At 47.3% G+C, this 24242-nt stretch overlaps 1 protein-coding gene across 1 annotated transcript in view; it reads left to right on the top strand.

The window, feature by feature from the left end:
• The first annotated feature begins 2842 nt into the window (after positions 1-2842).
• TXNDC11 (thioredoxin domain containing 11) overlaps positions 2843-24242 on the top strand; it is a 173360-nt gene continuing 151960 nt past the window's right edge. The window contains exon 1 of the mRNA XM_063934304.1: positions 2843-3402. Coding sequence (XP_063790374.1) covers positions 3278-3402 — 125 coding nt within the window. The 5' untranslated portion in view covers positions 2843-3277. The remainder of the gene's footprint in view (positions 3403-24242) is intronic.

The following is a 24242-nucleotide window of genomic DNA, read 5'->3' as shown; positions in this document are numbered from 1 at the left end:
GAAAGGCTGCATTTAATAATGTCGTGCTTTCTTAGGCTGTGCAGGAATATAAGGCAAACTAGCAGAATTACCAGCTATAGCTGTGGAGACCAGGCCCGAGAACCCTTCTCCACACAATCCTCAGCCTTCCATATGCCTCTTAAGTCGGCATCATCTGTCCAATGCATATTCTACAGGACACGTCAAGCAGAGATCGACATAGCTTTGACTCTAGGACCCAGTATACTCATGTCTCTTTGGGCATGCTTTATAACTATATATCTATCACTTAAGACAGCATCTTTAATATATTTATATTGCATACTAGGGTCTCATCTCTGCTGATAAGGTACCTGTCCACGCTGCCACAGCGTTATAAACCCATGCTGACACAATCACCGGTCTGGGTAGTATACTAGAAAGTGCACGCTATCTGCAGGATCCCTGAGAATAGCAAGTGCTACCATCTGTGCAAACAGGACACCCCAGGGGAAGATTCTCAACATATCCTGGCCCTAGTGGGGAAAGGATACAGCCTGAGAATTCTCTTGTGGGAAGCTGCCGTCTCTTGTCTGGAGATTCCCGCTCTTTTTCCTTATGAGAGGAGGGAAATTTACCTCAGCATTCTTCCCCTTAAACATGTGTACTCTCGTGTCAGGGACAGATGAGTCATCAGTGATATGCAAATCATCTATTATTTCAATAATCATATATTGAATACCTTATAGCCATCTTGGCTGTAACTTTGCATTATCGTAGTCAACAGTGGAGTAAAACTCCATGTCGATACCAGTGTTTGTTATTATGGAGAGTGAGCATTGAGAGACTCTGAAGGTCTCTGTGACATAGGGACAGACATGGGTAGATTTCCTGTCTGTTCCCTAACCTTTTGTGCAATAAATTCACCTTAGCACTTACACATATCCAAACAGGTGTCGGCGTTGTCGACGGAGACACCCTCTCACACACATATACGCTCTATCACCTCCTTAGAGGAGCCTTTTACCTCAGACATGTCGACACATGTGTACCGACACACCACACACACAGGGGATGCTCTATTTGAGGACAGTTCCCCCACAAGGCCCTTTGGAGAGACAGAGAGAGAGTATGCCAGCACACACCCCAGCGCTATATAACCCAGGGATTACACTACAACTCAGTGTTTACCCAGTAGCTGCTGTATATACAAATTTTTTGCGCCTAAATTTATGTGCCCCCCTCTCTTTTCACCCTTTGTGTACCAGGATACTGCCGGGGAGAGCCTCGGGAGCTTCCTTCCAGCGGAGCTGTGAAGAGAAAATGGCGCTGGCGTGCTGAGGAAGAAGGCCCGGCCCCCTCAGCGGCGGGCTTCTGTCCTGTTTCTGACTAAAAATGGCGGGGGTTTTACACATATACAGTTTTCCAGACTGTATTATGTGTATATATTGCCAAAAGGTATACTTATTGCTGCCCAGGCCCCCCCCCACCCCCCCCCAGCGCCCTGCACCCTACAGTGACTGGAGTGTGTGGTGTGCAGTGGGAGCAATGGAGCACAGCTGCAGTGCTGTGCGCTACCTTAATGAAGACCGGAGCTTCTGCCGCCGATTTTATCTCCTTCTTCTGTCTTCTGGCTCTGCAAGGGGGACGGCGGCGCGGCTCCGGGAACGGACGATCGAGGCCAGGCCCTGTGTTCGAACCCTCTGGAGCTAATGGTGTCCAGTAGCCTAAGAAGCACAAGCTAGCTGCACGCAGGTAGGTTTGCTTCTCTCCCCTCAGTCCCACGTAGCAGTGAGTCTGTTGCCAGCAGATCTCACTGAAAATAAAAAAACCTAACAAATACTTTCTTTCTAGCAAGCTCAGGAGAGCCCACTAGGTGCATCCAGCTCTGGCCGGGCACAGATTCTAACTGAGGTCTGGAGGAGGGGCATAGAGGGAGGAGCCAGTGCACACCAGATAGAACCTAATCTTTCTTTTAGAGTGCCCAATTTCCTGCGGAGCCCGTCTATTCCCCATGGTCCTTACGGAGTTCCCAGCATCCACTAGGACGTCAGAGAAACTACAGCTACTGTACTTATTCAAAATAGTAATTCATAATACTGTGTATATGCCCACCTTGCCAGCGTATTTCATGCCCAAACCAGTGTCGGGCAAGGCAAAATCCATGTGGGTCATATGCAAGTGACCCGACTCTGTTGATTTCAGGTGTCAAAATTGTTGCCCGAGACTCGTTAACCCTTGCCAAACTATAGCTACTTATTCATAATAGAAAAAGATAGTGTTAAGGTGCCCACTTGGGCAGCGTATTTCATGCCCAAACCAGTGTTGGGCAAGGCAAAATACATGTGAGTCATATGCAAGTGACCCGACTCACTTGATTTCAGGTGTCAAAATTGTTGCCCGAGACTTGTTAAGCCTTGCAAAACTACAGCTACTTATTCAAAATAGTAAATTATAATATCGTGTATGTGCCCACCTTGCCAGCGTATTTCATGCCCAAACCAGTGTTGGGCAAGGAAAAATCCATGTGGGTCATATGCAAGTGACCCGACTCAGTTGATTTCAGGTGTCAAAATTGTTGCCCGAGACTCGTTAACCCTTGCAAAACTACAGCTACTAATTCAAAATGGTGAATTATAGTGTATGTGCCCACTTTGCCAGCGTATTTCATGCCCAAACCAGCGTTGGGCAAGCAAAATACATGTGGGTCATATGAAAGGGACCCTACTCTGTGAATTTCAGGTGTCAAATGTGTTGCCCAAGACTCATTAACCCTTGCAAAACTGAATGATCTGAATAAGAAGCTGGAGCTCGAATAAGAAGTGAATAAGAAGCTGGAGCTTGAATAAGAAGATGGAGCTTGAATAAGAAGTAAATAAGAAGCTGGCCGAATAAGAAGCTAACTTCAGCCTCGTTGATGTTAGGGAGTCCTTGAGGACCGGATTGGGGACGCTGGCCTAGCCTGTACAATGCGGACACTGTATACGCTGGGCTGCCTGTGTGTCAGAGATAATCACAGAGCTCACACAGCGGCCTGCCCTCCGTAGCTGCTGTCCTATACAGCCATATACACGGCTCGGCTGCGATCTCTCCATGACACGGCCGTGCGGCGGGAGGAGTGAGACGGGTTGCAGCAACGTCCCTGTCTGCGGCCTGCCCACCGCACCCGATCCCCGCCCCTCGCTTGGCTGGGCCGCGGAAGTAGTAGGACAGACGTGGCGGCGCCCTGTTCGCGCTGGTGACGGCCCCGGGGTGTGATGAGGAGAAGGGCCGTCCTGCCCCTAGCGGGCTTGGGCCGCCCATCGGCCGTATAAGCGGGATGCAGAGGCCGGGCTGGCTGCACGCTAAGCGGCTGCTCTGTCTGATGGGCCGGAGGCCAGAGCTGCTGTGCGGGGCCATAGCGCTGAGCTGCGTTCTTATCGTTGCTCTCCGGTTCACCTGCAGGTAACTCCCGCCGTGCACCCATAGTGCTGTATCTACTGCTGTCAGTATACCTGGCACTGTGCCTATTGCTGCATATACTGTATGCCTGGCACTGTACATACTGCTCCATATACTGTGTATCTGTCACTGTACCTGCTGCTGCACATCACATACTATATACCTGTCACTGTACCTGCTGCTGCACACATACCTGTCACTGTACCTGCTGCTGCACGTATACCTGTCACACTACCTGCTGCTGCACGTATACCTGTCACTGTACCTGCTGCTGCACATATACCTGCCACTGGTGCTGCCTGTATACCTGCCACTGTACCTACTGCTACGCATATATACCTATCACTGTAACTACACTCACTGCACCTGCTGCTGCTCATATACCTGCCACTGAACCTGCTGCCCATGTACCTGGCACTGCACCTGCTGCTGCTCATATACCTGGCACTGCAGGTGCTGACCATGCACCTGGCACTGTCACTTACTTTACCTGTTGCTGTCACTCGCGGTACCTGCTGTGGTTCCGGTATGAATGGTCGACCATGTTATGGTCGACAGTCATTAGGTCGACCACTATTGGTCGACATTGACATGGTCGACATGGACACATGGTCGACACATGAAAAGGTCGACATGAGTTTTTTAACTTTTTTTCGGTGTCGTTTTTTGCGTAAAGTGACTGGGAACCCCAATTAGGGCACCGCGTCCCCTCGCATGGCTCGCTTCGCTCGCCATGCTTCGGGCATGGTGCCTTCGCTCCGCTACCGCTTCGCTCGGCACAGATACTGTTCCAATCGTAGTCCACTTGGATCGTAAAGTATGGAAAAGTTCCCCAAAAGAAAAAAAAGTTAAAAAACTCATGTCGACCTTTTCATGTGTCGACCTTTTCATGTGTCGACCATGTGTCCATGTCGACCATGTCAATGTCGACCAATAGTGGTCGACCTAATGACTGTCGACCATAACATGGTCGACCATGTGAACGGATACCACCATGCTGTCTGTACTGTATATCTGTTAATTGCTCCATCAGATTCCCATATGCTTGAACGTAATGTATGTTTGGTACTGCACTCATTAGGCACAGTGTACACTTGTATATAACACTATCCTATTTGTAGTCCTCTCATAGTGTCGTTGACCTGTATGCATTAATCACATGACATATGGGGGGTAATTCTGAGTTGATCGCAGCAGCAAGTTTGTTAGCAATTGGGCAAAACCATATGTACTGCAGGGGGGGCAGATATAACATGTGCAGAGAGAGTTACATTTGGGTGGGCTATTTAGTTTCTGTGCAGGGTAAATACTGGCTGCTTTATTTTTACACTGCAATTTAGATTTCAGTTTGAGTACACCCCACCCAAATCTAACTCTCTCGGCACAAGTTATATCTGTCCCTCCTGCAGTGCACATGGGAGGTCATTCCGAGTTGTTCGCTCGGTAAATTTCATCGCATCGCAGCGATTTTCCGCTTAGTGCGCATGCGCAATGTTCGCACTGCGACTGCGCCAAGTAAATTTGCTATGAAGTTAGGTATTTTACTCACGGCTTTTTCTTCGTTCAGGCGATCGTAATGTGATTGACAGGAAGTGGGTGTTTCTGGGCGGAAACAGGCCGTTTTATGGGCGTGTGGGAAAAAACGCTACCGTTTCTGGGAAAAACGCGGGAGTGGCTGGAGAAACGGAGGAGTGGCTGAGCGAACGCTGGGTGTGTTTGTGATGTCAAACCAGGAACGACAAGCTCTGAACTGATCGCAGATGCCGAGTAAGTCTGGAGCTACTCAGAAACTGCACAGAGATGTCTTTTCGCAATATTGCGAATCTTTCGTTCGCAATTTTACTATGCTAAGATTCACTCCCAGTAGGCGTAGGCTTAGCGTGTGCAAAGCTGATAAAAACGGCTTGCGAGCGAACAACTCGGAATGAACCCCATGGTTTTGCTCAACTGCTAACAAATTTGTTGCTGCGATCAACTCAGAATTAGGCCAATGGTACAATATTGCTGCATCCCTATGTAATATCTAACTTGTAGTAAAAAAAAAAAGCATGCCATGCATTGGGGGGTATTCAGTTAGCTGTGGGTGTTTTTGCGCGGCAATACAAAAAGTCACACTGAACCTGTGAGGTAATGTCTGTGTAAAAAATGGCAAAATCAGGTTCTCGCATGGAAACCCCCCCCACTGAATTTGCAAAAGGGAATGACAGATGTTATATCTTATACTATGGGGCAGATTTAACAGGGAGTGATATTCTTGTCATCGCGACAATCACGATGCTGGCGGTCAGAAACATGCCCTGCTACAGTTTTAACATGGCCAAATAGCAAAACTGTAGCAGGGCATGCTGGGATGTGTAGTTTAACAACAGCTGGAGTGCCAAAGATTCCCCATCACTGCGTGACTAGGGATGGATATTGCATCACAATGGTTCACAACCATCAATGTTTTTGTTGCGATGGCTATGGTTTTACTATTTGATGGTGGCGTTCCGATGTTTGCCCCAATCGAATTGTAAACATTTGATGGTTTTGCGATGGTCCAGCCCCTAGTCCCATCCCCAGTTGGCCTTGTAGAGGTTTTGCGCATGCGTGGCCGTGTTGCAGAGGTTTGCACATGCGCAGACACAGCTTTTTTGGTGCTTGCGCAAATCCATATGAATAATTTGTTTTCTCTTGAATTCTTTTGATGCGATGGTTAGTTACGAAAGATCCGATGGCGGAAGCCCAGCCATCATTTGATGGTGGGCTTTCGATATCAATCCCTACTAGAGTTACGGTTAGACTGAAGGAGGGTTAGGTTTAGGCTGTGGGTAGAGTTAGACTACCTACCAAAAAGTGTTGGAATTCTGGCTGTCGGGATGCCATACCCAACTCTTGTCTTCACTCGTTACTAATCCTAAATGGTGCTCCAACCTATCAGCTCCTGATTGTCACATCTTAAACACATGATAGGAACTGATTGGTTTGTGCACCATTTAAGATTAGTAATGAGTGATGACAAGAATTTCACTTCATCTGCCCCTTTATTTGATGTGTTACCAATGTTATTACAAAGGGCATGTACCTCTGTGCAAAGCTGATAACATGACATGTAACAGCAATAATACAATAAACATTATTGGTTATAGGTATGTAGGGACTTTGGGGGTATCCAAATAGCCATGGTAATTTACCATGGCTAATTGGTTCGCCAGGGGCTATCCAATTAGCCCCGATAAGCTGGAGCTTATCCCCGATGGCGTCACTTATCACGTATTATGTGAGGCATGTGAAGTATAATCACCAGTGAGTGCCCCCCAGACCTGCAATAAGTGCTGCAAAAATACATAGGTCCACAGCTGTTCTCGGGACCTATGTATTTTTGAGCGAAAACCTCAAAAAACATCCTTTTTTTTTATGGCCACGGCACTATTCCCCCCCTTGTGCATTTACATACTATTTTATATTTGCTTCTTAAAAGGTTGGTTTTGGCAACCAAGTTCTGTAGCCTTAAAGTTTGTTAATCTAGCTTGTGGCACTATATATATATATATATATATATATATATATATATATATATATATATATATAATATATATGTGTGTGTAATTTTAAATATTATATTATTGCTATTATTATTATTATTTGTAAAAAGGTGGAATGTGGCCAGTGCATGTACATTTTAGACCAGTGTGTTATAAAGCAAACTAGACACTAGTTCAGCACTTTCGGTGTACGAAATGTTATCACTCTCTTGTATGTTCTGTATGATCCATTGCCATTCCTATTGGCAGAGCAAGAAGGATGGCATAGAGATGGTATGTAATTCATCTTATGCATATTATCTGTCTTTTAAACTACATCCCCAATCTGCTCACTACAGTTCTCTATTATGCAAACTCATGTATGTTCTTGATGTAATGAATTGCTTGTAATTGGCATTGCATGTGTGGGGAAGTTGTTTAGTGAAACAGTTTTATTACTGCATGCTGTCTGGTGTTTACCTCCTTTGACCATTTGGCCATTTGTGGACAGGTGTACTATATCTTTTCATTTAGTGAGGTGTAGTCGTGGTGTAAAGGACAGAGTGTGATGTGTGATTCCTGATTGGGAGGGGGGGTGGGGAACAAACAAACAAACACTGAACAACATCACCAAACAGGTAATTTCAACTTTAAGCTTGTTATTTTTTGTACTGTCTGGACATTGCTACTAATAACAGATGCACAGACAAAATTCTTAAAGCTATGTGTGCAAATGCTAGGAGCTTAGGAGACAAAATTCCAGAGCTAATTGCGATAGACAAGGTATAACCTGGATATTGTCGCAATTACTGAGTCATGGTGCAATGAGAATCATGACTGGGACATAGCTATACCAGGATACAATTTTATTTAGGAAGGATAGAATGGGAAGAATAGGAGGAGGGGTAGCAATGTATGTGAAAAAAAGCATAAATGCTACTTTAATACAAAATGTTGAGGACAAAACTGAGGCCCTTTGGGTCACCACGGAAATTGGGGAGAAGGACATTATTCGCATTGGGGTGATCTATAGACCACCAGGCCAGGGGCAGGATTTGGACAGGAACCTATTGTTGGACATCTCTAAAATGGCTTTAAAGGGAGAAGTTATAATCATGGGAGACTTTAATTTACCTGATGTAAATTGGGAGGGGTCCTTTGCAAGTTCAGCTACAAGTGTCAAATTTCTAAATTCCTTACAGGGAGCATCTCTCAAGCAATTGGTAAGGGAGCCCACTCGCAAAGACTCAATATTAGATTTGATTCTTACAAATGGTGACAGGATATCAGACATGTATGTGGGTGAGCACCTGGGATCCAGTGATCATCAAGCAGTATGGTTTAGTATAAAGACAGGATCCAACTGCTGTCACACAAAAACAAAGGTGTTGGATTTTAGAAATGCTGACTTTGCAAAAATGGGGAGATGTTTAAGTGATTCATTGGCGGACTGGAGGAACTTGGAAGGAGTGCAGGAGAGATGGGGAAAACTGAAAAGTGCAATAGTAAGGGCAACAGACCTTTGTATCAAAAGGGTTAGGAAAAGTACCAGGAAAAGGAAGCCAGTGTGGTTCACAAAAGAAGTATCAACTAGTGTGAAAGCAAAAAAGATGGCTTTTAGGAAATACAAACAGACTCAAAATAATAAGGACAAAGAGGTGAATCTTGACAGACGGAAGGATGCTAAGAAAGTGATCAGACGTGCAAAGGCAGAAGCTGAGGAGACAATGGCCCAGTCGGTAGATAAAGGGGGCAAAACTTTTTTTAAGTATATAAATGAAAGGAGAAAATCAAATGGAGGAATAATAAGACTTAAGACAGAGAGTGAGAATTTGGTGGAGGGAGACAAGGCAATAGCAGATCACCTAAATAATTATTTTTGCTCAGTATTTACTACAGAAGAAGGGAAGGGGCCCCAGTTATGTTGCAAGGACATTCATAAAAATAAGGTAGATGAAACTACATTTACAGAGGAGAAGGTCCTAACTGAACTTTCAAAACTAAAAGTGGATAAATCAATGGGGCCAGATGGGATACACCCAAGGATACTAAAAGAGCTAAAAGATGTGCTGGTGGCACCATTAACAGAATTATTTAACCAATCACTAAATACAGGTGCCATTCCAGAGGACTGGAAAAGAGCAAATGTAGTTCCATTGTACAAAAGTGGAAGCAAGGAAGAAGCAAGTAACTACAGACCAGTAAGCCTTACATCAGAAGTAGGGAAAGTAATGGAAAAACTACTAAAAGAAAGCGTTGTGGAATATCTTAAATCAAACAACTTACAGGATCCAAAACAGCATGGATTTACTGGTGGGAGATCATGCCAAACAAATCTTATTGACTTTTTTGACTCTGTGATGAAAATTATAGATCAAGGGGGAGCTGGAGCCGGACCGGGATCTGCGGTGGCTCCCTCCTGCCCCTGACGAGGTTCCCCAGCTGTCTCTCACCTGCTCTCAAGCTCCGGGACCGGCGGTGAGACCGGGGCTCCCTCGTCTGCCCTCCTGAGCTGCGGCTACGATGTGTCTTCGTCTGCCCCTCTCCTCCCGGCGGCCATCTTCTTTCACCCGACCTCCTCTTCGGCTGCTCCGTCCCGCTCCAGCGGGCGCCGGCTGCACCCATATCCACCCCGGATCACCTAGACGCCCTTCCGTGGAGTAGTGGCCTTCCTGGATGCTCCGGCCGACCGCGGCCTACATGAGAACCGGGAGCCGCGGCCTAGATTTATGCCTCCTCCCCGCCGGAAGTGCCCTGTTGGAGTGGAATCCCGGAACTGGCCTTTCTCCGGCCTGCCTGCACTCCTGGGTGGCCAACATCATCTACTGGCCGCTCTCTTGCCTGCTGGCCCCTGCACTCTGCTACTGGGGAGTTCCTGGAGGGAAGCCTTGCCTTATTAGTGCAGCCTTGTCTCCTATCCTATCCTTTTTGAGGAGGCTTAGAGCTGTTTGTTTAAGCACAAGCACTTTAGTTAGGTTCTATCATAGTATTGTAGAGAGTGTTTTAACGTACGGGATGATAGTGTGGTTTGGAAATTGCACTGTAGCGGAACGAATAGCTTTCGAGAGGGTGGTTAAAACTGCCAGTAGGATCACTGGGGTGCCTCTGCCAACTATGAAGGACTTGTATATTAGAAATGTATTAAGGAAAGCTAGGAGCATATTCACTGATGAGAGTCATCCAAATTGTTTGATCTTCGAAAGATTGCCATCTTTAAAACGGTTCAGGAGTATCCGCGCTCATACAAACCGCATGTCAAACAGCTTTTTTCCAACTGCTGTCCGGCTATTAAATGATCATTAGGTTGTGTGCAAATGTTTTCCAAAATGTGGCATAATGTTACTGTTATCTTATGGCATTGTGATGCTCTGATTGTATTTTCATTGACATTTCGTTGTTGATTTTGTTAATGACAAATAAAGTATATTATTATTATTATTATCACCTCGGGTGCAGTGCTGCTGGATCCTGGCTGTGTGTCTGACCTCTCACCCCTCTCTCCCGGCTGGGAGCCTACCGACTGGGTGCTGCAGGCTGTAGATGATCCTTTGCCTGGCCCTGTGTGACACCGATCTTCTGATGTAGTTCAGACCGCTTGTCCTCCACCACCCTTGTTCTTTATGCTTACCTAACTCTCCGTCATATATTCTACGAGATCCTGCGCTCCTTTATCATCGTCATCCCGCCTACGGAATCTCATTCCATTAGAATGCCTCCGAAAAAGGTTAAAGGGGTGCTGCCTCCCAGAGTATCTTTTCCACCTCAGAAAGCGGCCCCTACTGCCTCTTCTATACGGAAGTCCCCGAGTGCCACTTCTGCACAGGATACCCCTTGCAGCCCTGCCTCTATGCCGGGGTTTGATCCTGACTCTGATGCCCCTCTCACGTTTAAAACTCTGTACCAGGCCCTTTCAGCGTTCAAGTCTGAGTTGACTCAAGATCTCACGGCCGCTGTTCGGGAGGTTAAGACGGACCTGCACGCTATAGGAGACCGTATGGACCATTTAGAACGGAAAGTAGAGGAACTGGTCTCGTCCCATAATGACCTTATAGCGGCCCACGATCAGCAGCAAAATGACCTTGAGACGTTTAAACTCAAGATGGCAGATATAGAGGACAGATCCCTGCGCAATAATATAAAGATCCGAGGCATTCCAGAATTCCGAGTTGGAGGATTATGCTACCGCGTTGTTCCGGAAACGTCTGTCTGGAGCCGACACCAGAGAGCTGCTTATAGACAGGATTCATAGACTGCCTAAACCACGCTCTGTTGCTCCCTCACTCCCGAGAGATACGCTCATGAGAGTGCATTTTTTCACAACTAAAGAACGCATCCTGAAAGCGGCTAGGGAGGCGGGTGACTCCGAATTGGATGTGCTTGGCGGATTACAACTTTTTCCGGATTTCTCTGCCCTGACTTTGGCCAAACGACGATCATTCCTTCCTATAACTTTGGCACTTCGCGATCAAGACATCACTTATAGATGGGGTTATCCGGTGAAGCTCGTCATCTCGTATGAAAACAAGTTCTACACAGTGACTTCATTGGAGGCTGGAGTCAAATTGCTGGCGGAGTGGGATATCTCTGTCACGCTGCCTCCTGGATCCAAGAAGCAGCCAACTCTTCAATCGGAATGGTCCACAGCCTGATGTCGACTCCTTCAGCTTTGGCTTTCACTTTGAACTTTGTCCTGTACCGCTGTCATAGAAGTGACTCAGTCATTCTCCATGTTGAGGTCACGTGAGTTGTCCTGCTCGTAGTTGTGCTAATGGAGTCCCATCTCCTTGTTTATATCTTAGACTATATGTATCTGTTTTCTGTTCTAATTTGTACTGTTGGTAGGCATATTTGTTCCTGCTTTCTATTTTTTTTCTCTCTAACGTCCTAGAGGATGCTGGGGACTCCGTAAGGACCATGGGGATAGACGGGCTCCGCAGGACACATGGGCACTTTAAGAAAGAATTTAGTTCCTGGTGTGCACTGGCTCCTCCCTCTATGCCCCTCCTCCAGACCTCAGTTTGATACTGTGCCCAGAGGAGCTGGGTGCTTTTCAGTGAGCTCTCCTGAGTTTACTGATAGAAAGTATTTTGTTAGGTTTTTTATTTTCAGGGAGCTCTGCTGGCAACAGACTCCCTGCATCGAGGGAGGGAGAGAAGCAGCCCTACTCTCGGAAGCTAGGTCCTGCTTCTTAGGCTACTGGACACCATTAGCTCCAGAGGGATTGGTACGCAGGATCTCACCCTCGCCGTCCGTCCCAGAGCCGCGCCGCTGTCCCCCTCGCAGAGCCGGAATACAGAAGTCTGGTGAGTATGAGAAGAAAAGAAGACATCACAGGCGGCAGTAGACTTCATGATCTTCACTAGAGGTAACGCACAGCACTGCAGCTGTGCGCCATTGCTCCACACACCTCACATACTCCGGTCACTGTAAGGGCGCAGGGGGGGGTGCCCTGGGCAGCATTTGGGACCTCATATTGGCAAAAAGAACACATATATACAGCTGGGCACTGTATATATGTATGAGCCCCCGCCAAAATTACTGTTTAAGCGGGACAGAAGCCCGCCGCCGAGGGGGAGGGGCTTCTCCCTCAGCACTCACCAGCGCCATTTTTTCTCCACAGCACCGCTGAGAGGAAGCTCCCCGGGCTCTCCCCTGCTGATACACGGTAGAAGAGGGTTGAAAAGAGAGGGGGGGGGCACATAATTAGGCGCAAAAACTATAACATACAGCAGCTACCTGGTTAACATTAAGTTACTGTGTTATTCCTGGGATATTATAGCGCTGGGGTGTGTGCTGGCATACTCTCTCTCTGTCTCTCCAAAGGGCCTGGTGGGGGAACTGTCTTCAGAAAGGACATTCCCTGTGTGTGTGGTGTGTCGGTACGCTTGTGTCGACATGTCTGATGAGGAAGGCTATGTGGGAGAGGGGCGGGAGCAAATGAATGTGGTGTCTCCGCCGACGGCGCCGACACCTGATTGGATGGATATGTGGAAGGTTTTAAATGATCATGTTAATTCCTTGCATAAAAGATTTGACAAGGCTGATGCATTGGGGCAGTCAGGGGCTCAACCCATGCCGGACCCTATGTCGCAGGGACCGTCAGGGTCTCATAAGCGCCCACTATCCCAAATTGTTGACACAGATACCGACATGGATTCTGACTCCAGTGTCGATTACGATGATGCAAAGTTAAATCCAAAATTGGCTAAATCCCTTCGATATAGAGGGTGTATATGTATAAGGGAAAGAAGCCTAAGGTAACTTTTCCCCCCTCACAAGAACTGAATGAGTTATGTGAAAAAGCTTGGGAATCTCCAGATAAAAAAATGCAGATTTCCAAATGGATTCTTATGGCGTATCCTTTCCCGCCAACGGATAGGTTACGATGGGAATCCTCCCCTAGGGTGGACAAAGCTTTAACACGCTTATCCAAAAAGGTAGCTTTGCCGTCCCAGGATACGGCTACCCTCAAAGATGCTGCTGATCGCAAACAGGAGGTTACCCTGAAATCCATTTATACACATTCGGGTACCTTACTAAGATCGGCAATTGCGTCGGCCTGGGTGTGTAGTGCTGTAGCGGCATGGACGGATACCTTATCTGAGGAATTGGATACCCTAGATAAGGATACTGTATTATTGACCCTGGGGCATATAAAAGACGCTGTCCTATATATGAGAGATGCTCAAAGAGACATTAGTCTACTGGGTCCTAGAATAAACGCTATGTCGATTTCTGCCAGAAGGGTCCTGTGGACTCGGCAATAGACAGGTGATGCCGACTCAAAAAGGCATATGGAGGTTTTACCTTACAAGGGTGAGGAATTGTTCGGGGAAGGTCTCTCGGACCTGGTCTCCACAGCTACAGCTGGAAAGTCAAATTTTTTGCCTTATGTTCCCTCACAGCCTAAGAGAGCACCGCATTATCAAATGCAGTCCTTTCGTTCACAAAGAAACAAGAAAGTCCGAGGTGCGTCCTTTCTTGCCAGAGATAGGGGCAGAGGAAAGAAGCTGCACAACGCAGCTAGTTCCCAGGAACAGAAGTCCTCACCGGCCTCTACAAAATCCACCGCATGACGCTGGGGCTCCACTGGCGGAGCCGGGCCCTGTGGGGGCACGTCTTTGGAATTTCAGCCACATGTGGGTTCACTCCCAGGTGGATCCTTGGGCAATAGAAATTGTGTCTCAGGGTTACAAGCTGGAATTCGAAGAGGTGCCTCCTCGCCGGTATTTCAAATCGGCCCTACCATCTTCCCCCCAAGAGAGGGAAATAGTGTTAAACGCAATACAAAATTTGTATCTTCAGCAGGTGGTGGTCAAGGTTCCCCTCCTTCAACAGGGAAGGGGTTATTATTCGACCATGTTTGTAGTCCCGAAACCGGACGGTTCGGTCAGACCCATATTGAATTTAAAATCTCTGAACCTATACTTGAAAAGGTTCAAGTTCAAGATGGAATCGCTAGGAGCGGTCATCGCAAGCCTGGAAGGGGGGGATTTTATGGTGTCACTGGACATAAAGGATGCGTACCTTCATGTACCCATTTTTCCACCTCATCAGGCGTACCTAAGATTTGCGGTACAGGATTGTCATTACCAATTTCAGACGTTGCCGTTTGGTCTCTCAACGGCCCCGAGGATTTTCACCAAGGTAATGGCGGAAATGATGGTGCTCCTGCGGAAGCAAGGTGTCACAATTATCCCGTACTTGGGCGATCTCCTCATAAAAGCGAGATCAAGAGAGCAGTTGCTGAACAGCGTATCTCTTTCACTGAAAGTGTTACAGCAACACGGCTGGATTCTCAATATTCCAAAGTCACAGTTGGTTCCTACGACTCGTCTGCCCTTCTTGGGCATGATTCTGGACACGGACCAGAAGAGGGTTTATCTCCCGATAGAGAAGGCCCAGGAACTCATGACTCTGGTCAAGAACCTATTGAAACCAAAACAGTTGTCAGTGCATCATTGCACTCGAGTCCTGGAAAAGATGGTGGCGTCATACGAGGCCATTCCCTTCGGCAGGTTCCATGTGAGGACTTTCCAATGGGACCTACTGGACAAGTGTTCCGGGTCATATCTTCAGATGCATCGGTTGATCACCCTGTCCCCCAGGGCCAGGGTGTCACTACTGTGGTGGCTGCAGAGTGCTCACCTTCTCGAGGTCCGCAGATTCGGCATTCAGGACTGGATCCTGGTGATCACGGACGCAAGCCTCCGAGGTTGGGGAGCAGTCACACAGGAAGGAAATTTCCAGGGTCTTTGGTCAAGTCAAGAGACTTGTCTTCACATCAACATCCTGGAGCTAAGGGCCATATACAACGCCCTACGTCAAGCGGAGACCTTACTTCCCGACCGACCAGTTCTGATCCAGTCAGACAACATCACCGCAGTGGCTCATGTAAACCGCCAAGGCGGCACAAGGAGCAGAGTGGCAATGGCGGAAGCCACCAGAATTCTTCGCTGGGCGGAGAATCATGTAAGCACACTGTCAACAGTGTTCATTCCGGGAGTGGACAACTGGGAAGCAGACTTCCTCAGCAGACACGACCTACACCCGGGAGAGTGGGGACTTCATCTAGAAGTCTTCGCACAGATTGTGAGTCGGTGGGAACTGCCACAGATAGACATGATGGCGTCCCGCCTCAACAAAAAGCTACAGAGGTATTTCGCCAGGTCAAGAGACCCTCAGGCAGTAGCGGTAGACGCCCTAGTGACACCGTGGGTGTTCCGGTCAGTATGTATTTCCTCCTCTTCCTCTCATACCGAAGGTGTTGAGGATAGTAAGAAGAAAACGAGTGAGAACAATCCTCATTGTTCCATATTGGTCAAGACGGACCTGGTACCCAGATCTGCAGGAACTGCTCACAGAAGATCCGTGGCCTCTTCCTCTGAGACGGGACCTGTTGCAACAGGGACCCTGTCTGTTCCAAGACTTACCGCGGCTGCGTTTGACGGCATGGCGGTTGAGCGCCGGATCCTAGCAGAAAAAGACATTCCGGTTGAGGATATCCCTACGCTGATAAAGGCTAGGAAGGAAGTAACAGCAAAACATTATCACCGTATATGGCGAAAATATGTTTCTTGGTGTGAGACCAAGAATGCTCCTACGGAAGAATTCCATCTGGGTCGTTTCCTTCACTTCCTACAAACTGGAGTGAATTTGGGCCTTAAATTAGGTTCCATTAAGGTCCAGATTTCGGCCCTATCCATTTTCTTTCAAAAAGAACTGGCTTCTCTCCCAGAAGTTGAGACTTTTGTAAAGGGAGTGCTGCATATTCAGCCTCCTTTTGTGCCTCCGGTGGCACCTTGGGATCTTAACGTGGTGTTAAGTTTCCTAAAGTCACACTGGTTTGAACCACTTAAAACGGTGGAGTTGAAATATCTCACGTGGAAGGTGGTCATGTTATTAGCCTTGGCTTCGGCTAGGCGAGTGTTTGAATAAGCGGCTTTGTCACATAAAAGCCCCTATTTGGTTTTCCATATGGATAGAGCAGAATTGCGGACCCGTTCGCAATTTCTGCCAAAAGTGGTTTCATCTTTTTATATGAACCAACCTATTGTGGTGCCTTGTGGCTACACGTGACTTGGAGGATTCCGAGTTACTTGATGTGGTCAGGGCTTTGAAAATTTACGTAGCCAGAACGGCTAGAGTCAGGAAAACTGAAGCGCTGTTTGTCCTGTATGCATCCAACAAGATTGGTGCCCCTGCTTCAAAGCAAACTATTGCTCTCTGGATTTGTAACACGATTCAGCAAGTGCATTCTACGGCTGGTTTGCCGTTACCAAAATCTGTCAATGCCCATTCCACTAGGAAGGGTGGGCTCTTCTTGGGCGGCTGCCCGGGAGGGTCTCGGCACTACAGCTGTGTCGAGCTGCTACTTGGTCGGGTTCAAACACTTTTGCAAAATTCTACAAGTTTGATACCCTGGCTGAGGAGGACCTCATGTTTGCTCAATCGGTGCTGCAGAGTCATCCGAACTCTCTCACCCGTTTGGGAGCACTGGTATAATCCCCATGGTCCTTACGGAGTCCCCAGCATCCTCTAGGACGTTAGAGAAAATAAGATTTTACTTACCGGTAAATCTATTTCTCGTAGTCCGTAGAGGATGCTGGGCGCCCGTCCCAAGTGCGGACTTCTTCTGCAATACTTGTATATAGTTATTGCTTCAATAAGGGTTATGTTATAGTTGCATCGGTCTTGAACTGATGATATGATGTTTTCATACTGTTAACTGGGTAGTTATCCCAAGTTATACGGTGTGATTGGTGTGGCTGGTATGAATCTTGCCCTTGGATTAACAAAATCCTTTCCTCGTACTGTCCATCTCCTCTGGGCACAGTTTCTCTAACTGAGGTCTGGAGGAGGGTCATAGAGGGAGGAGCCAGTGCACACCAGGAACTAAATTCTTTCTTAAAGTGCCCATGTCTCCTGCGGAGCCCGTCTATCCCCATGGTCCTTACGGAGTCCCCAGCATTCTCTACGGACTACGAGAAATAGATTTACCGGTAAGTAAAATCTTATTTTTCCTCTCTTCCTGTTCAGGTTCATGGGTGGTGGCGCTAGGCCACATGTTCCCCCCTGGTAATACACTACTGCATTTTTTTGTTTTCCTTGCAGTAGTTATGCCGACCCGATGTACTGGGTCGTTTTGGTTTGTTCCTTTCCTTTTCCCTCCCTTTGTCCTTCCTTTTCCTCCCCACCCCCTATATTATGATGTAGGTATTCACTGTTTGAGACAAGTTTATCTGTGTATGTGTCAAGGTCATTCACTGCCCACAACATCCATTAGTTTGCCCCGATGGTTCAGGTTCTATCCATGAATGTTAAGGGGCTGAATTCCCCTAATAAGAGAAGGCTGGCTTTGGGTTATTTTGCTAGGTATAAAGCGGATATTGTCACGTTGCAGGAGACGCACTTCATCTGCAGCGCCCCCTATTTTTAAAGACCGCAGATTCCCTTTGGGTTATTTTGCTAATGGCCCCTTTAAGAGGAACGGTGTGGCCATACTGTTTAGGAATTCCATTTCCTTTACTTTGCATTCTCAGATAGCCGATAAAAATGGCCGGTATCTCATATTGAGCGGCCTTTTAAACGATAGGCCGGTTACTCTAGTCTCAGTTTATGCCCCGAATTCAAACGAAGTCGCTTTTATCCGTAAGTTGTGTGTGGCCATTCAGAAGATTCGTAAGGGCTCCCTTCTTCTCACGGGGGATTTTAATTTAGTCCTTGACCCTAAATTGGACAGGTCTCCCAGGCCCTTTCCCTCCTCTTCAGCCTCCCCCAACGCCCCCTCCTCATCCTTTCGTAATCTCTTAGCTGAATTTGACCTCTATGATATTTGGCGAGTGCAAAACCCCACTGGTCGGGAGTACATTTACTATTTCCCCGTCCACAACTCTTACTCCCGTATTGATTTTATGTTTTCGGATAAATGGACCCTTCAGTTTGCCAGATCCATGGACATTCTCCCTATAACTTGGTCAGACCACGCCCCGCTGACTCTTAAATGGGATGTTGCTAGCCAGCATTCTCCCCCCCCCCCCCCCTTGGAGACTCTCTCCTCGCTTGCTGTCTAATCCAGTCTCAAAAAAAATCATAGTTGACAGTATCTCATCCTATATGGAATTTAATTCCCCTTCGGACACGTCCACCTTGAACTTTTGGTGCGCACTTAAGGCCGTTATCAGGGGGGCAGCAATTCAGGCAGGAGCGCAGCTTAAAAACTCAATCGACAACGCCAGGCCGATTTGGAGCTTAAGTTGAAGGACTTAGAGGACAAAAATCAATCTAGGCCTACGAAAACCCTACAGAGGGAGCTAGCCGACACTAGGTCCCAACTCCAGGAATGACTTATGGCGCGCACCCAGGCCTCACTAAATAGGATGCGTCAGAAATTTTATTTAGCGGGGAACAGGCCGGGGAAAATGCTTGCCCGCAAGCTCAGAGCGCAGCACGCTCGGAATAGAATCAGGCTTATTGTGTCCCCCGCAGGCGCCAAAATTTCTAACCCGAGGGAGATATCGTATCAGTTTGCCAACTTCTACTCCCAACTTTATAATCTCTCGACTGATCCCTCAGCCCACTCCCTCTTCTATCAACTCCTTCTTAGCTGATATAAGCCTCCCAACTATTTCAGATGATCAATTAGCATTACTGAATGCCCCTTGGTCCTTATCGGAAATCCTGCAGGTGATCAAGTCCCTACCTCGGGGTAAAGCGCCGGACCCCGATGGCTTTATTAATTACTTCTATGTTTCGCTCCAAGAGCTCCTAGCTCCCTCTCTAGTGACAGTTTACAATGACGTTACCTCTCGAGGTACCCTCCCTGAGGAGATGCTCGAGGCGCGTATTGTCACGATCCCCAAACCAGGCAAAGATTTGACCTCTTGTCAAAATTATCGTACCATTGCGCTTTTGAACGGGGACATTAAAATATATGCTAAATTAATTGCCTCTCGTTTGAATGCCCTACTCCCCTCCCTGATACATCCGGATCAGGTCGGCTTTATCCCGGGAAGACAAGCGTCTGATAATACACGCAGGGTTTTTAACCTTGTGGATTCCCTGTCCCCTAAGCACGGTCTCATTCTGCTGTCTTTGGACGCAGAAAAGGCCTATGACCGCTTAAACTGGTCTTACATGCGAGACGTTCTATTAAAATTTGGCCTGCGTGATCGCATCCTTTCTTCGATATTAGCCTTGTATAGCTCCCCGTCGGCCCGGGTCTTCAGTAATGTTTTTTTATCCTCCTCTTTTCCAATTTTCAATGGCACCCGCCAGGGCTGTCCTCTCTCCCCTCTCATTCTTGTCCTGGCCATTGAGCCTTTGGCAGCTAATCTCCGAGCGGACCCGCAGTTCCCTGGACTGCGATTAGGCTCCTCTCTTCACAAGCTCTGTCTGTTCGCGGACGATGTTCTTTTATTTGTAACTGACCCTTGCACTACACTCCCTCATTTACACAATATTTTAGATATGTACTCTGCAGCATCCTATTATAAATTAAACGCCTCTAAGACCGATGCTTTGCCCATTAATCTCACCCATTCCTTGACCCTCTTACGCGCTAAGTACCCTTACAATTGCCAAACATCCTCGATACGATATTTAGGTATTTTCATCCCCCCGTCTACCTCTTCTGTTTTTGAGGTTAATCTTCCCTCTCTGTTGTCCTCCCTTCAGCTGTTCACCAAATCATGGCTCAATTATGAAATTTCGTGGCTGGAGCGTCTGGCCGCTTTTAAAATGTCGTTGCTCCCCAAATTAATGTTCCTGTTCCGTACTATCCCTTTTATCTTCCCAAAGAAATATCTAGATAAGGCCACTGCAATTCTTACCAATTATATATGGTCTTCGCGCCCGCCTAAACTCGCTCGCGCGAGGATGTCTCTGCCGAGGAGTGCCGGCGGCCTGGCTATGCCTAATCTTTCACTGTACCAGGAAGCCTGCCTTTTGGCTCAGATTAAGGAATTCTGTAGAGATATGCATCCGGGGTGGACGTGTCTGGAGGAGACGGCTTGTCCCCGTTTCCCCCTGAAAGATCTCTTCTGGCTGCCCAAATCCCTGCGCACACAGGGTTTAAACCTCCTTCCCTCTACCCGAGCCACGCTACAGGCCTGGGACAGGTTGACTATGTCCATGTCCCCCTCTTATCATAATATGTCTTTAGTATCATTACGAGCGGTGGCCGCCCTAGTCCCTAATCTTAATCTGGCAAACTGGAGTTCCAGGGGGATGGGGGTCCTGGAAGATTTGTTTAATGGGTCTGTGCTCGCCTCCTTTTCTGATATTCAGGGACGCTTCTCTTTGCTTAACTCTGAGAGGCTTCGATACTACCAAATCCAGCACTGGTGGAATAGCCTCCACCTTACTCACTCCACCCCCCCATGTTATTGCACATGCCATAGGCTGACTTTTTACTGTTACTTCTAAGGGGGAAATTTCCTTCTGGTATAGAGCATTACTGTCACAAATCCCCGTTTCTAAATCCAGAGCCCAAATCAGGTGGGAGGCGGATATTGGCTGTACTCTCCATGATTCCTAATGGCAGCACATCTTTTTGTCGACTTTTACTATGTCTAAATGTCTGAATCACTCCGAAAGTGCATGTCAAGTTACTACATAGATTATACCTTACACCTGATAGGTTGCATACGATTTGGCCTGCATGTTCAAAGTTTTGTTGGCGTCTCTGCGGAGAGGTGGGCCACCTCTTTTTCATATTTTTTGGACATGTTCCCATATTCAAGTGTACTGGGTGGAGGTATTTGGGCTTATCAGTAAAGTTCTGAATCTTGATTTGTCCCCTTCCCCCCCTTATAGCTTTATTGAATGTATACCCGCGATCCGTGGGTGCCCATTTACATTATGTTTTAGGACATATCTGCCTCGCTGCACGTGCGGCCTTAGCCCAAAACTGGAAGCAACCCACATCACCTCCCCTATTGAAGGTTATACACAAAATACAGCTGCACTTTTTGATGGAGACTGAGCACATCCCATACTCCTTCTCCGCTAAATCCCCTCTGGTCCGTTGGATGCCCTGGCATTTGTTTATCACGGAAGGTGAGGGCGCTACACTGATACTACGTTCCTCTTCCTCAGACTTGCATTCTCCTGACCTCTCGGCTGATGAGGTCCACCCCCCCCCCCCCCCCCCCCTAAGACTGAGATGGCCTTCTCTCTAGTGCTGTGTATATAATATGCCCATTGCCGCCTTTTTCTCCCTTTTTTTTCTGTTTTTCTTCTCCTTTTTTACCATCCTCCATTATTTTAGGTTTACTGCAAGTTCTTTGATGTACTTGTTTGATTGACTTTGAACTGTTTGTACATGTTTGCCATTATGTTGTCTCCTGTATTCATGTACCTATCCCCCCCCCCCCCCCCCCCCCCCTTTTTCCCTTCTGTTTTGCATCACAAAAATTCAATAAAAAACTATTGATGATAAAAAAAAAAAAATGCTAAATCATGCACTTGGGTCTCAAAAACCCAAAGGATAAATATAGTATCAGGGGTACTATAATGGAAACTACTGAGGAGGAAAGGGATTTAGGAGTCACTATTTCAAGTGACTTAAAGGCAGGAAAGCAATGCAACAAAGCAATGAGAAAGGTGCTTGGTTGCATAGGGAGAGGAATCAGTAGCAGGAAAAGAGAAGTAATAATGCCACTGTATAGGTCATTGGTGCGGCCTCATCCTGAATACTGTGTCCAGTTCTGGAGACCATATCTCCAGAAGGATATAAATACATTAGAGAGTGTACAAAGAAGGGTAACTAAAATGGTGCATGGCCTACATCACAAAACTTACCCGGAAAGGCTAAAAGATCTTAACATGTATAGTATGGAGGAGAGAAGGGAAAGGGGAGACATGATAGAAACATTCAAATATACCAAAGGTTTTAACAAAGTTCAGGAGGGAAAAAAATTTCAAAGGAAGAGTAGTATTAGAACTCGAGGACATACACTGAAACTGGAGGGAGGCAGGTTCAGGGGAAATTGAATGAAAAATTAGTTCACAGAAAGGGTAGTGGATAAGTGGAATAGCCTCCCATCAGAGGTGGTAGAGGCTAAGACTGTAGAGCAATTTAAACATGCTTAGGATAGGCATATGAGTATCCTTACAAAGAATTAAGGTTCAAAAATGGTTGCGATTACCTAAAGGATAAAAAAAAATGGGCAGACTAGATGGGCCAAGTGGTTCTTATCTGCCGTCAAATTCTATGTTTCTATGTCAAATTCTATGAATTGATCACCTGCTGTATATTATCCACCGTTTTCTTGCACTGGGTTTAGTTTTCGGTGCAGATGCATTTAAGCGGGGACAACCCCCCCCCCCCCCATTTAAAAAAAGACCAGACTAATCTAGCCATATGTAGGTTGTCAAAATGTATAGGTTTGGGTGCTTGGTGCTCTGTCTACGGCTGGATCATATATAGGCCATTAGTGAGGTTGGCAGATCACTGTACACATATAACAGCTCCCAGTCACCCCCCCCTTCCCCCCCAAAAACATATCAACAGACCTAAATGAAACAGTGTGGTGTTTAGTTTTGAGGCAGGGTCCTATAGTACCCATTAGTGAGGTTGGCAGATCACTGTACGTACATGCAGGTACTGCTTATCTGCCAAACTTACAGACCTAAAGGTTTCAGTTGCCTTCATTCAGTTGTTTTCTCTAACGTTCTAGTGGATGCTGGGGACTCCGTAAGGACCATGGGGAATAGACGGGCTCCGCAGGAGACAGGGCACTTTTAAGAAAGAATTTGGATACTGGTGTGCTCTGGCTCCTCCCTCTATGTCCCTCCTCCAGACCTCAGTTTGAATCTGTGCCCGGACGAGCTGGGTGCTACTTAGTGAGCTCTCCTGAGCTTGCTATAAGAAAGTATTTTGTTAGGTTTTTTTATTTTCAGAGAGATCTGCTGGCAACAGACTCTCTGCAGCGTTGGACTGAGGGGAGAGAAACAGCCCTACTCACTGAAGATAGGTCCTGCTTCTTAGGCTACTGGACACCATTAGCTCCAGAGGGATCGTACACAGGATCTCACCCTTTGTCGTCCGATCCCGGAGCCGCGCCGCCGTCCCCCTCGCAGAGCCGGAAGACAGAAGCCGGTGAATGAAGCAAGAAGACTTCGAAATCGGCGGCAGAAGACTCCAGTCTTCACTGAGGTAGCGCACAGCACTGCAGCTGTGCGCCATTGCTCCCACATTAAACCCACATACTCCGGTCACTGTAGGGTGCAGGGGGGGGGGGCGCCCTGGGCAGCAATTAGCGACCTCTTGGCAAAAGTTGGGCATATATACAGTTGGGCACTGTATATATGCATGAGCCCCTGCCATAATTTTACACAGAAACGCGGGACAGAAGCCCGCCGCTGAGGGGGCGGGGCTTCTTCCTCAGCACTCACCAGCGCCATTTTCTCTCCACTGAGAGGAAGCTCCCCAGGCTCTCCCCTGCAGAAACACAGTAGAAGAGGGTAAAAAGTGAGGGGGGGGGGGGGGGCACATAAATTAGGCGCAAAAACATTATATACAGCAGCTACTGGGTTAACACTAAGTTACTGTGTGATTCCTGGGACATATAGCGCTGGGGTGTGTGCTGGCATACTCTCTCTATCTGTCTCTCCTAAAGGCTTTGTGGGGGAACTGTCTTCAAAAAGAGCATCCCCTGTGTGTGTGTGGTGTGTCTGTACGCTTGTGTCGACATGTTTGACGAGGAAGGCTATGTGGAAGCAGAGCGGGAGCAAATGAATGTGGGGTCGCCGCCGACGGCGCCGACACCTGATTGGATGGATATGTGGAAGGTTTTAAATGATAATGTTACTTCCTTGCATAAAAGGTTGGATAAA

Source organism: Pseudophryne corroboree, chromosome 7, assembly GCF_028390025.1.
Source record: "Pseudophryne corroboree isolate aPseCor3 chromosome 7, aPseCor3.hap2, whole genome shotgun sequence".
NCBI classification, from domain to species: Eukaryota; Metazoa; Chordata; class Amphibia; order Anura; family Myobatrachidae; genus Pseudophryne; species Pseudophryne corroboree.
The sequence above is the reverse complement of the archived record's forward strand: the minus strand, read 5'-3'. Positions and strand labels throughout refer to the sequence as shown.